We start from the raw sequence: 12382 nt of genomic DNA on the forward strand, positions 1-12382 counted from the left end.
TGGATTATATAATCTCTTTTATTACAAAATGAAACAAAACCATAAATAGAGAAAAACATATAAAGCATACAGACACACATATGTAATTCTCCCTCTGCACAGTTTAGCATGTAAACACACTGACTATGTATGTATACTCTGTTTAAAAAACAAAAGCAACCTCTATTTTCTAGTTTAACATTATTCATTTAAATAGTGGAAGTTTGAGGTTAGTGGACCAGGTTCAATTTTATTTAATCTTTGGCACAAAGCTTTGTAACTAGTGTTGAACAAACCAATGCTTACAAGACCATGTTGAAAATATTAACCACACGCTTTTTCCCTATAAAAATGTGTTTGCATTTCTTTCTGAGCTCCGTGATGTGAATGACCTTGTTTAGTTCAGACAGTTGCAGCTTGTACGCCTGCAGGAGCACTTTAAAGCAGGAGTCTCCAACCCTGGTCCTGGAGGGCTGGTGTCCCTCCTGGTTTTTGTTCTAACTGTGCACTAAATTAATTAATCAATTGGACCAATTAAGCTTCTAATAAGCACTTCTTTGGTCCAATTAAGTAATTTAGCAAGAATTGTGGAAGAATGTCGTCAGTCAACAAGGAATCATTCAGTAGAAAACTGAACACAAATGCAGGGCATTGCAGATTAAAATTGAAATACAAAAGCAAAGACAATCTCAAGTTTTTAAAACTAGGCTTGTGTTTAAGGTTAAGTTACTAGCGACTTAACCTGAATATTGGGCCAGATTGATCTAGGTCTTTATGCCAAAATGCAATTTGCATCTTTTAGTGACAGGAAAATAAAACTGAAGTACCTAAACAAACTTAATGGAATACTAAAGTCACTAGAAAGCATGCCTAGGCTAATTGTTATTAGTGGGGAAACACTGACAGCATTCCAGTAAAATCTCAAATTTCAAACTTTGTTTATCAGAACACCTCTGCTTTCCGAATAGACACTTGTTAACCTGGTTTGTGTGCAGTGCTGTCCTGCCCTGTCTTCAGGTTTCTTGATTGGGAAAGTCATTAACATTTCAGTTGTAATTGGATTATCAGAACGTCCCCTAGCCCCAATTAGTTTACTGTATTATCTTTTTTTTTTTCTTTAATGTTGCAAAATGCATTATGTAAATATCTTGATAAATTCAGCCTTTTGTGCCCAATTTTGTGCTCAGGCAAATAGTAATCCAGTCTTCCTCTTTCCATGTGAATTGATTTCAGTTTCATTTTGCAGGCACTGAACACAGATGAATATTGAAAACTGTATTGTGAGATTGAGTGGGCACATCTGGGGCAGCTGCTAAGGCCTCAGACAAATCCAAGTGCACAAATATTGTATTAAATAAAAGCAATAGAGTTGTAAAAGAAACAATGGGAAGAAAGAGTGCCTACTGGAAATGAGATGTTGCTGCTCTGTGAGCCATTTGGAATAATTTCGAAAAAACCCTTTTAAAATCTTCACTGCTGCCTGTACACTGGTCACCAGTGGTCCGTATTCATGCAGAGACCCGTGCCTCACCATCCTGTGTATGATGCACTCAACACAATCCAGCATTGGACCTTCAGCCTGATAGGCATTCCCCTCATTTGTCCCAATTCGCCGTGGGGACTCTACTCCAGTTAAAACTAGGGTAATACCAAGACCCTATTTATTCTGAAGATCACAAAGTCATAAAAAGTGGGAACCCATAACTCCATGGCGTATTTGGTTTGCCGCTTTTCTCAATTCTCGTTGGGTCTCTAGTTTATTTCTATGGGAACCCCAAATGGAAGGAGTGCTCCCAGTCAGCTAAAATGCCCCTCCCCTCAAATCATGTGACAGGAACCGGTGCCTTGTCTCAAGCACTTCGTGTTAAAGGGCTCCCACATTCCCTCACTCTACTCCAGACATGCTGCACGCACACTGGTTCTTGCTGCAGTTCTTTATCTCAATCCCACTTGTAGATCTTCACCATCTTCTCCGTGAGCAAGGCCAGGTAGCTGTTCTGGTTCACCTCGAAGGGGCTGATGTCCAGCACTGGCTGGTCAGCCTGCAGTTTCTGAAGCAGAGAACCACGGCTGGCATCCCACAGCTGCCAAGACATCACAAGTAAGGATTTACAGAACACTGATTTACTGTATACTCTCGCCAAGCCTAGCCCAGTACACAGCTTAGCCCAAGATCACCCGGCCTCTCTCTCTCAGTCCCTCAGCCCAAAGATTAAACTACAGAGTACCTTCCAATCCCTTAGCCCATACATTAGACCACACAATCTCCCTTTCAGTCACCTGGACCAAAGACTAGACACAGCCTATCAGTTGTGAGCTCTAACCACCAGGACACTGCCTGCCTAACATTCACAGCCACCTTTCACAATGCCTCCCTGTTAGTCCATCAGCTCTAACCTCAAGGCCCTATAGCACCCTCCCTTCAGTCAAAGGGCTCTTACCATAGCAGAGTTGGAAGCCTCGTCTCCTGCACACACCAGCATGGCCCCGTTGCGTGCCGGGCTCTCAAACACAGCGTTCTTGGTGAGCAGCTTGCAGGAGGAGCCGGCATTGAAGGATTGGACGGGGTGGCAGGTACATGGAGGGTCCTCGGATGAGTCTATCTGGCGCCCCCTGCTGAGCTCCATTAGCACACATCGCAGGGAGGGGTTTGACTTGCCTGGGGGAGACAAAAAGGGGCAAGTTTTAAAAGACAGGAAGAAAATAATGCATGGAATAGTGTTAACAGCTAAAACAATATGACGTTGACCTTTCCAGCGGTGTTAGCAAGGGATGAGCCTTGATGGGCAGAATAGTCTCTTGAGTGTTCTGAAACCAGTACACCAACCAACACCTTCAGCTGCTTGATAGGGCTCTTTTGGGATTCAACATTGTTTTTGGTTAAGGTGGAATTTCAAGTTGTGTTGGTAAAGTTCAATATTCTCTACTAAAATCACAGAACCCGTGCCCACCATGACTTAATCCCAGACTAAAAAGCAAGCAAGGCAACATTTGCGCAGCTGTTTCTGAAGGACCCCTAAATCGGTTACTAAACACCCTGGCTCAGAGCTTTTAGTATGTCAGTTAAAATGCCACAATAAACTGTCAGTGATATACAGTATTATTTAAGAATCATTAATTCATTAAAAAAATGTAAACAGGAAAACACACATGGTATTGAAATAATATTTCATAAACGTCCAACGAGTATCCATCATTCATTTATTTAATAAAAATTGTAGTATTATACCCCTTCAACGTAGTGCCGTAGCAGAACCTCCAAAATAGTAGCATTTGGCATCTCTGCCACCAAGAAGAAATCCATTGCTTTAGCATCCCTCTGGGCTGGGAGAGGGGTTCGCTCTCTTACTCACCTGGCCTGTAGGTGACGAGACAGTGCCGGCTGGCTGGTTCCACCTGGATGTCTGTGCAGCCACCCGTCTCCAGCGGGAGGCGGTGGGCTCTGTAGGTCGTCCCGTCCTTCCGCTCCCAGAAGCTGCCCCCCTCCAGGGTCCCAGCGATCAGCCCCCCACAGGGGAAAGCAGCCGAGGCGGCGCGGGGGAGATAGGATAGGGAGGCCACCGGGCACCTAGGAACAGACAGGAAACGGAGTACATGAGGAATAGCTGCACTCAATTCAATTGTGATCTGTTGTTTCTAAAATGATTTTTTAAATATTGCTTTACTCTCACCTTGCATGTCAGAATCCACTTGAGATTTTACAGAACCAGTAATTATGATCAGTTTAAAATGCATTTAATTTAAAAAAGTGTCATAACCATGGTTTTTACCCCTCAGTCACTCACTCTGAAGACCATTATCCTGACAACGCTACGGTTTTACGGTTATAGTTTACATCCTGTGTAGCGCTAAAGATCCTATTTGACTGCAAATATAACATTCTAAAAAAGGAGTGCGAGGCTCACATGAGATCATTTTTATGCACATTAAATACCAGAATAGATTGAATTTGTCTTCAATACAATTGCAAGACCTTGTAAAAATACACTACTTACTGCTGATCATTGACAAAATTGTAGCATAAAGTCCCCTCGCTCCCACTAGTATTAATTATCACTCCATTCACCTGACACACAGTTCCTACCCTCCACCCCCCTGTGGTTACCTGGATCCAAGGGGAGCGAGCTCTTGCACGTATGTGCTGGTGTCCCGCGTGTCGTACACCAGGATTGAGCCGTTGTTCAGCCCAGCGTAGATGCAATGCGGATCATCCAGACACCAGCAGCAGCTCCACACAGGACGGCCTGTGTTGTAGGTCTGCACTACCGTGTTGGTCAGGAGGCTGAGAAAGAGAAAGTGGAAAGAGAAGAGTCACATCTTGTGTTGCCACAGGCAACATCCATAACTAGTAAACACTCAATAGCACTGAATTCAGAAATACTTAAGAAATTCAATGACAAACGCTTTGTCTTTCCCACATGCATGCCAACCTGCACATATCCAAGCTTGTGCAGTATTTACAGAGCCAGACTTGTGAACAGTGCCATTCTTTTATAGGTGTAAGAAACCACAACCTTTGGCAACTCAGATTAAGAATCTTTGTGCGTTACATATTCTATATTTTGAAACTGGGTTTTTCAAAATGTGATCAGGATAACTTTGATCCGGATTTCGACTGTGCGATCCAAACCACTTTTAACTTAGACCAAACCTTGCAGTTGAGTTTTTCAGAATTTTATAATGACAGCAGAATTACCCAAAATATAAGGATCATTATCAGTCTAGCTAACATATTCTAATTGGATTAGACATTTATTGTACATTTTAAAAAAGGTTTGGGGATTGTATTGACATTGACTGATTTGATAATGTAGGTTTCACTGTACCTGGTCAGTTTGATGGTGTTGTCCAGCGCTGCAGAGAGCATTAGACTGTCTGCCTGGTTGCTGAAGGCCAGTCCACGGATCTGCTTGGCGTGGATGGGTACGTACTGACACGCCTTCATGCTGACTGCACTGATCTTCTTAAAACCGTAGCCTGAGACACAGAGGCACATTCATATAAAAAACTATACAACTCCATTGTGACAGTTTAGGCTGTTTAATATCACAGTTCATTCTGGTACTTGTAGTTCTACATAGTGTTAAGTAAAAGGTACCAGAATGCATGCCTATTCTGGTTAAAACAACTCAGCTGCCCTTGGGAACATAAAGCCCTGCGGTCACCTTAGAGGAATAAATCAACCACAGGCTACACTAAGATTTTAGGCAGCCCTTTGCTTTGTTTTTTTGCTGGCATTGAAACAATCAAGCACAGCTCTGTAACAAAAGTTCACTTAAAGTTAAAGCCCAATCTCAGTCAATTAAATTACTGTGTTTTTATCTACAGCTATGGCCAAAGGTTTTGCATCACCCTGTAGAATATCTAAATTATGTTCATAGTTTTTTTTTTTTTTTATTTATGTCTCAATCCTAAAATCATAGGTGATGCAAAACCTTTGGCTATAGCTGTAGGTGTAAAATTGTATGAATTAATAACTGAACACCTTGCTTCAATTAAATAATCAATGACCTAATTGGAACAAAGCTCTGGACTTCTGATTTCATCAATTAAAATCCTGGATTGGAATGGATTGAAAAGAGCCACAAATGACTCCCACGACTTTGAGGAGTATGTTATGTAAAGCTGGTTGTGGTGTTTTTTTGACGAGGGCTGCAGTAACTCTTTGCCAGGCTGAATGCTGCTTTGCTCCTCACCTGGTACCAGTGTTGCTTGTGGGGAGGGCTGGGAGGCCAGCAGGCAGCTGAGAGGCTCGCAGTAGGACAGCACACGGCAGTTCCCTGTCTGGGACACCATCACAGCTTCGTTGAAAGTGTAGCGCCCCACCGGAGCCTGGCTGGAGCCCTGCGAGAGGGCGGTGCGGGAGCCTCTCGATTGAGAGGAGCTACAGCCCTGCTGGGACATCAACACCTTCAACTCCTGAAACACAGTGGACAACAGAAGAGAAGGATGACAGGCGGAGCAAATCATGGAGCAGTTTTCAGAACAGAGAGGAATTGGAGTGAGAGGTAATGTGCGCAGTGAGAGAGTCGTTAGTACCTGGAGTTGCTTGCGCAGTCGGCCGCACTCGTCTGTCAACACCTGGAGCTGCAGCCTGCACTGCGCCGACTCCAGCTCAGACTTCCTCCGCAAGGCTTGCTCGCGCACCAGAAGGCTGTGGGAGAAGAGGAGCACCAGTCAATTCATAGCAGCTTACAACTTCACACAGTAAGAATTATCCACAGGCACCACGCTCAGTCCTGTACCTTTTCATCCTCTCCTGCTCACTGGTATCGAGGGCCTTCAACGTGCGAGCGTACAGCACCACAATATCCGTGCGCTTCGCCTTCTTATTGCACTGTGGGGAGAGGAACCCAGCTGGTTAGTGCTACAGCATTAGCATGCACAGGAGAAACAATCAGAAACACCAGAGTCAGTCACATCAGTTGTGTTGTCATGTCAAATTACACTGCATAACGAATTGATCAGTCATGTGAAGTACTTCCCTTTATACAAGTCAGTGTAATGTTGCTGAATGTATTAGTTTATTAACAATGTGCCCACCAAGGTACATCAAGAGCATAAATACAAAGAGGATGGAAATCTATGGCAATTATTTATTTAATTATATCGATTATTTGCAAATAAAGCAATACTGAAGTAATTTTCCATTACTCAAATAATTTTCCATTACTCAACATGGTCCACGGACAGTAGGTGTACTTTGGGGACTATAGAAAATCTGTTTCGTAAAGGCCTTTTTAAAATGTACAGCAATGGCACAGCATTTTAAAGGTGTAATATTTAATATGGTTTTACAAATAGTATATTGCTGCTACTGGAGAAGTCCTGCTCTTCAGAAGATTGCTGGCAATTTCTCGTTCCGATGACCATCATAAATACTTGGACAGAGCCATATTCCATTTCCATAGAGTTGCTGGTAATACTGCCAGCAGTATTGCTATTAAAAGCTGGCATACCTTGCAGCAGTGACTAACCTGCGGACACTTGCCTCCGTGCCCCCGGAGCCAGCGGTCAATGCAGATGAACCCGAAGAGATGCCCACAGCGCAGGGTGGAGAGGCGGTGCTCCCCTGCATTGGTCCAGGGTTCGAAACAGATTGAACAGGTATCTCCCTCTTCCTCCCCAGGATCATTGGGGGGTGCTATGGGGGCACTGGACACCTCTTTTGGCCCAGAAATTTTCACAGGAGAGCTTGACTGGACAGAAAGAGGGAGAGATATGAAACCCCAACAAAATCAAAAGCTATCATTGAATGTTCAGCAGCTATATATCTCGAAATATATGCGATTATTTCCACTCTCTCAAAGAGAAGTCAATTAAGTGGTCTATTATACAGATATTTAAAACTAAACATTTTGTGAATAAAAAGCCACATGGTTCCCAGGGTCATAGTTTAAGGGTAATGGCACCTCTTACTGAATATCTTGTTAACATGATGCAAACAGATATTTAATAAAATGAATGGTAGAAATATATACCAGGCCTCCCTTACCTCCAAGTCTTGGAGAGGACCATCTACATCCCTCTGCACAGACCCTACAGTCTCAGCACTGCCCTCTACTGGCACTGCAAGACCTACACACACAAATCCAGTTACAGGTGAAGCCAAATCTTTTACCCACAGTAATATGCAAGGGGAGTATTAAGATTCAAGTTTTTTTTAATGTATAATATTTCATTGGGGGCAGTGCTTGTATAAATAGCAGAAACATTTGAAACATCGTTGTGATTGAAAAGCATGTTACCCCTGCACAGTTGCATGTAAAAAAAAAAAAAAAAAACATTACCGCATTTATACTACGGTTGATGCCAGGGAAAACAGTTGGACAATCCTGTTCCAGTACCAGGGCTAGTTTAGGTAGGAGCTCTGGTAAACCTACACCGAACTGCAACATGTATACATTTTCAGGTTTATTAATAGGAGTTGTTCATGCAGCTATAAGGGAGGGATGATTCATTTATCAGCAAACTCCTGGCTCCTGATTTAAATAATACAGTTAAGTGAAGGCATTTTAAAAACCCAGGACTGGGTGCCAGCTTTAAAAAGCAGACAGTGAAGGGCTAGTACCTGTCGCGAGAGAGACAGTGGGCATGATGGGGGCCGCGGGTGCTGCAGTCTCCTCCAGGTCAGTCAGGCTCTCCTCGGAGTCACTCTGCTCCGTGGTGTTCCCTGAACCCGGGTCAGTGACGCTCACTGTGGCCGAGTCCCCCACAATGTGCACCAGTGAGCCGGTGTAAGGCAGCTGCACAGTCTGGCTGCGTCTCGGCTGGAAGAAGCTGTCCATCGCGGAGGCCTGCCTGCGCCACAGAACAGAACTGTTTATTAGCAGTCAAAAGTATTTGGTCTTCTCGTATCTCGATTCCATTTAATTCCCTAAACATTCAAACACATTTAAAATGTTTAGACTGGGAATTTTTGTAAACAATCAAAAACGCTGTTATTTTTTATGATATACTAGATCATTAATGTGGATGAGACTACACGTGCACAACATTTATGTTCATATGGAAAACACTTTGAATAAATAACCTTACACTGTACACATTCTACAGCTGACCTCTATTTGACATGCATATTCACAATGTTTAAACGTTTCATTCCATCTCAAAACTACTAACTTCCCTAATCCTCATGCATTGTAAGCCCTTTTAACAGAATATTGTACATGAAAAGCAATGTCAAATTTAAAATAAAATACCACAGTACGATATCAATTACTATAAATACTAAATCACTTCACTGAAAAGGTGTATGATAATTCCAACTGTAAACAGTTTACACTAAAGGTTAAACGTTTAATCTACTAAACAGATTTGCAGCCTTATTGGTCCTCTTCCCCCCCCCCTCCTCTCTCGACTATCTGCAGATTGCAATTCAATTTGCAACCAGGTCCTCAAAGGTAAAAAGACTATTTAACATGCTTTCCTTTACTTCCCTTCAGTATTTCCCTTGTAATACAATTAAATTGACCGCCTTCCATTCTGCGAACAAACACCAACCGAACAGATTTCAAAACGTTTGTATCTCCCAGTGCAGCACAATACTGGTTCAAGTTCACAAGGAAGCTTTGTGAACAGTGAGCCTTTAATCAACACACACAGTGACTGTACCTGGCACTTCCTGCTGTGAGGGGCCACCTGGACCTTGCGGAGGTGCGAGTGGCCTGGCTTTGCGTCCGCGTTGCCCGCCTCCTCCTCGTTACAGTCCCCTGTCGTGCTGGCTCGACCACTGAGCTGGTGACCCCCTGCAGCAGGCCCCTCAGAATGGGCACGGTCCGCTCCTCTTCCTCTGTGTCGCTCTCCGATTCAGGAATGATTATCGGGAACACAGCGTTCCAGCCACCCTGCTCCACTTGGTGCGACACCGTCTCTGTTACCCCCAGCTGCAGGTCTATCTCCATTGTAGCAACTAAGGATAAATACAAAAACAAGGAGTCTTTAACCTTTCAGTCCTGGTGGGACCTCAAGGTGCTGCCTTATCTTAGCGCTGTTTAAGAGTTCTTAAAGTACCGACAGGACTTTAAAGTCGCATTTACCAAAATATATGTACAAAATATCTTTTTTGTTCTGTTCTCATGTATACTCAATGAAAGGGAGTTCCTTTTTGAATTGTATAACTTAATTGCGAATTCAGGATGGAAAGGGTTAAAAGCACAGTAACAATTCACTTCAAGTGATTGCGGCTTGCAAAATAATCCCCACAAAAATGTACCCATTTTGTTTTTTCATCGTATTTTTGTGCACGTTTCAAACTGGCGGATCATATACTTGCATTTAAGATGCCTATACGACTGCATAGGCACAAAAAGGTTTAATTCCGTGATAAATTCGTTGTTTATTTGTTAACGCAGATTAACAAACTGTATTGCGTTAAACTGAAAACGGTATCAAAAGGTGTGTTCACAATGGGTCCGTTTAGAGGGTTTGGTCCGCACTCGGTACGGTTCGGTACGCAGTGTGAACAACAAAGTCCGCCTGGGAAGCGAACCGTACCGACCGATTCCACCTAAAGAGGTGGTCTCGGTACTTTTCGCAAACGCACAGTCTGGTTCGTTTGCAAAACGCCAACGTGAACAACTGCTCGACTCGGTCCTTTTGCACATAGGAAACGAACTATATAAGGTAACCTGACTCGGAAGTAAACATTTCGCGCGTAGTTTAGCTCATACTGGAAACAAGTAGAGCAAAAAAAAAAAAACTGAAAGTGTCTGGCAAATATATTAGGGTTGTATTTATTTTTTGTATGAAGTACAAAACTGCATCAGTGCGCTATACAAGTTAACAGCAGAGTAATGTGTTTTAGGTTGTGCCAGTGTCATTCAAATATACAATAAACAATGATATGGATTACTTGTTTAAATTATTCTAATTATACCATATGTTTAAATTGCAATAGCTGGTCTATTTTTTAAATCTGTCTTTTTGTACATTTAACATGTGTTGACTAGATTGCAATATAAAAAAATACAGTTGTTACGAGCTACAATAAATTCACAGTGTTATTTATATACTGTTATTTTAACGGCTTCACGAGTTGCTACGGCGTCAGTGAATTGAAAGAAAAAAGGCCCAGTTTTTCACTGCAGAATTTCTGGACAGTGGGATAAACTGAAGCTTTAGATAAACTGAAGCTCTTTATAGACAGAAATTTATCAAACACCAAAATCCAAGTCAAACTGGACAAAACTCACAAAAAGTCAAATATATTCAATCTTTTCTTAAATTACGTTGTTTGATGCCGACCGTGCAGAATTGATGTATTCTACTGTAGCCATTCAATACATGCATTAATTATTATTATTATTATTATTATTTATTTCTTAGCAGACGCCCTTATCCAGGGCGACTTACAATTGTTACAAGATATCACATTATTTTTTACATACAATTACCCATTTATACAGTTTGGGTTTTTACTGGAGCAATCTAGGTAAAGTACCTTGCTCAACGGTACAGCAGCAGTGTCCCCCACCAGGGATTGAACCCACGACCCTCTGGTCAAGAGTCCAGAGCCCTAACCACTACTCCACACTGCTGCAAATAACTATACTGCTCCCCAAGACTAAAAGTTAAACAAACCAACTAGGATAACTGGAGCTTTACCTCGCGTATTGTAAAACAGCTCAAAATGTCAATCAATCAACTTACTACCTACCTCAAACGATTATCTCAAAGTTGATGAAAAGCGTCTCAGTCCACCAATGCACATAAAGACAACACGACAATAACAAACAGCTCAGTCTTCCCGTTTCTCAGGATTTTAGCACCGAAGTCTCAGCTACGCAAGCCCAGGGATGATCTTCTGCTGCAAGGAGAGGCCGTGCAAGAATGTGGTAGGGAGTAAGATCTGTACATACTGGAATCGAAATGGATTTTTTTTTTGTACCAGTAACAGCGATATTTACTGTTTGTTGATGTAGCCAAAGCAAAACCATAAATAACATTTAAAATAGTGAATAAAGTTTATACTCACTTAAAGAAGTGTTTTGGATGACGATCGCGTTTCAGCACTTTGTCTCTGACAAACAATTAAAATGTGTATCTTCATTTTATTTTATTTTTCTTCGTGCGATTGTTATTTTTTAATCTCTTCAGAAGAACCCGACCGGTGGTTCGACTCCAGAGATCTCGGTTTTTCTGATTTCAAACGAATCTCCCCGCCAGCTAAAAGATCCCGCCCCCTCGGCGCTGAGCATTTCTTTTGGAAAGAACGTTTTAAAGCCCCGCCCTTCCTCGTATATTACAAGTTTACAGTCCAATCACTTCCAAGCAAGGCAGTTTGTAGGTCTAATTTGGTATTGTTTTCGCTGTTGCATGTAAGTTATATAGTGTTTCTAATAATAATACGAATTTATGGAATGGTGGGGGTCACATGGGATACTATGCTGGATCAATAAGAGTAGCCAATATAGCTACAGGGAAAACAAAACGGTTTAATAGAGGCAGGGAGGCCGACCAGGAGGGAGTTGCAGTAGTCAAGGCAGGACAGTACCAGGGCCTGAACTAGGAGCTGCATGGAGTAGTTGGTGAGGAAGGGGCAAATTCTGCGTATGTTGCTGAGGAAGAAGCGACAGGAGCGTGCCAGAGTACAGATGTGCTGAGAGTTGGAGAGGGAGGGTTCGAGGGTGACACTGAGGTTCTGGATGTGGTGGGAGAGAGGGTTGTGGATTCAAGAGAAAGAGAGAGAAGAAAAGGAGGACTGATTTGGAGGTCGAGTTTAAGATGATGCGCGTGCATCCAGTAGGAGGTGGACAAGAGACAGATAGAGATAAGAGAGGGGGGAAAGAAGAGGAAGATCTGGGCATCATCAGTGTAGAAATGGTACAAGAAGCCATGGGAGGAGATGAGGGGACCCAGGGAGCGGGTGTAGAGGGAAAACAGGAGGGGTCCCAGGACTGAG

At 42.7% G+C, this 12382-nt stretch overlaps 1 protein-coding gene across 4 annotated transcripts; it reads right to left on the reverse strand.

Moving 5' to 3' along the window:
* Window positions 1–11678, reverse strand: LOC117425393 (E3 ubiquitin-protein ligase RFWD3). Of its 4 annotated transcripts, none has more exons than XM_058993636.1 (14): window positions 11456–11677; window positions 11138–11284; window positions 9094–9391; window positions 8051–8280; window positions 7475–7557; window positions 6957–7178; window positions 6225–6316; window positions 6019–6133; window positions 5676–5898; window positions 4806–4956; window positions 4085–4261; window positions 3333–3547; window positions 2421–2638; window positions 1–2063 (listed from the first exon to the last, which is right to left on the reverse strand). In XM_058993636.1, the coding sequence occupies exons 3-14, from the start codon at window positions 9381–9383 to the stop codon at window positions 1920–1922; spliced, it is 2160 nt and encodes a 719-aa protein (XP_058849619.1). In that variant the 5' UTR covers window positions 9384–9391; window positions 11138–11284; window positions 11456–11677; the 3' UTR covers window positions 1–1919. The 4 variants fall into 4 exon arrangements, with proteins under 4 accessions (XP_058849619.1, XP_058849618.1, XP_058849620.1 ...); XM_058993635.1 differs by having other exon boundaries at window positions 11138–11287; XM_058993637.1 differs by having other exon boundaries at window positions 11138–11338.
* Between the last annotated feature and the right edge of the window lie 704 nt (window positions 11679–12382).

The sequence above is a fragment of the Acipenser ruthenus genome, chromosome 20 (assembly GCF_902713425.1).
Source record: "Acipenser ruthenus chromosome 20, fAciRut3.2 maternal haplotype, whole genome shotgun sequence".
Taxonomy (NCBI): domain Eukaryota; kingdom Metazoa; phylum Chordata; class Actinopteri; order Acipenseriformes; family Acipenseridae; genus Acipenser; species Acipenser ruthenus.

Coding starts and splice junctions, on each gene's coding strand:
- LOC117425393 (XM_034042288.3), bottom strand. CDS start 9,383: ATGGAGATAGACCTGCAGCTGGGGGTAACAGAGACGGTGTCGCACCAA. Junction 7,179..7,474: donor GTCCTCTCCAAGACTTGGAG/GTAAGGGAGGCC, acceptor CTTTCTGTCCAG/TCAAGCTCTCCTGTGAAAAT. Junction 3,548..4,084: donor CTCGCTCCCCTTGGATCCAG/GTAACCACAGGG, acceptor GTCTGTTCCTAG/GTGCCCGGTGGCCTCCCTAT.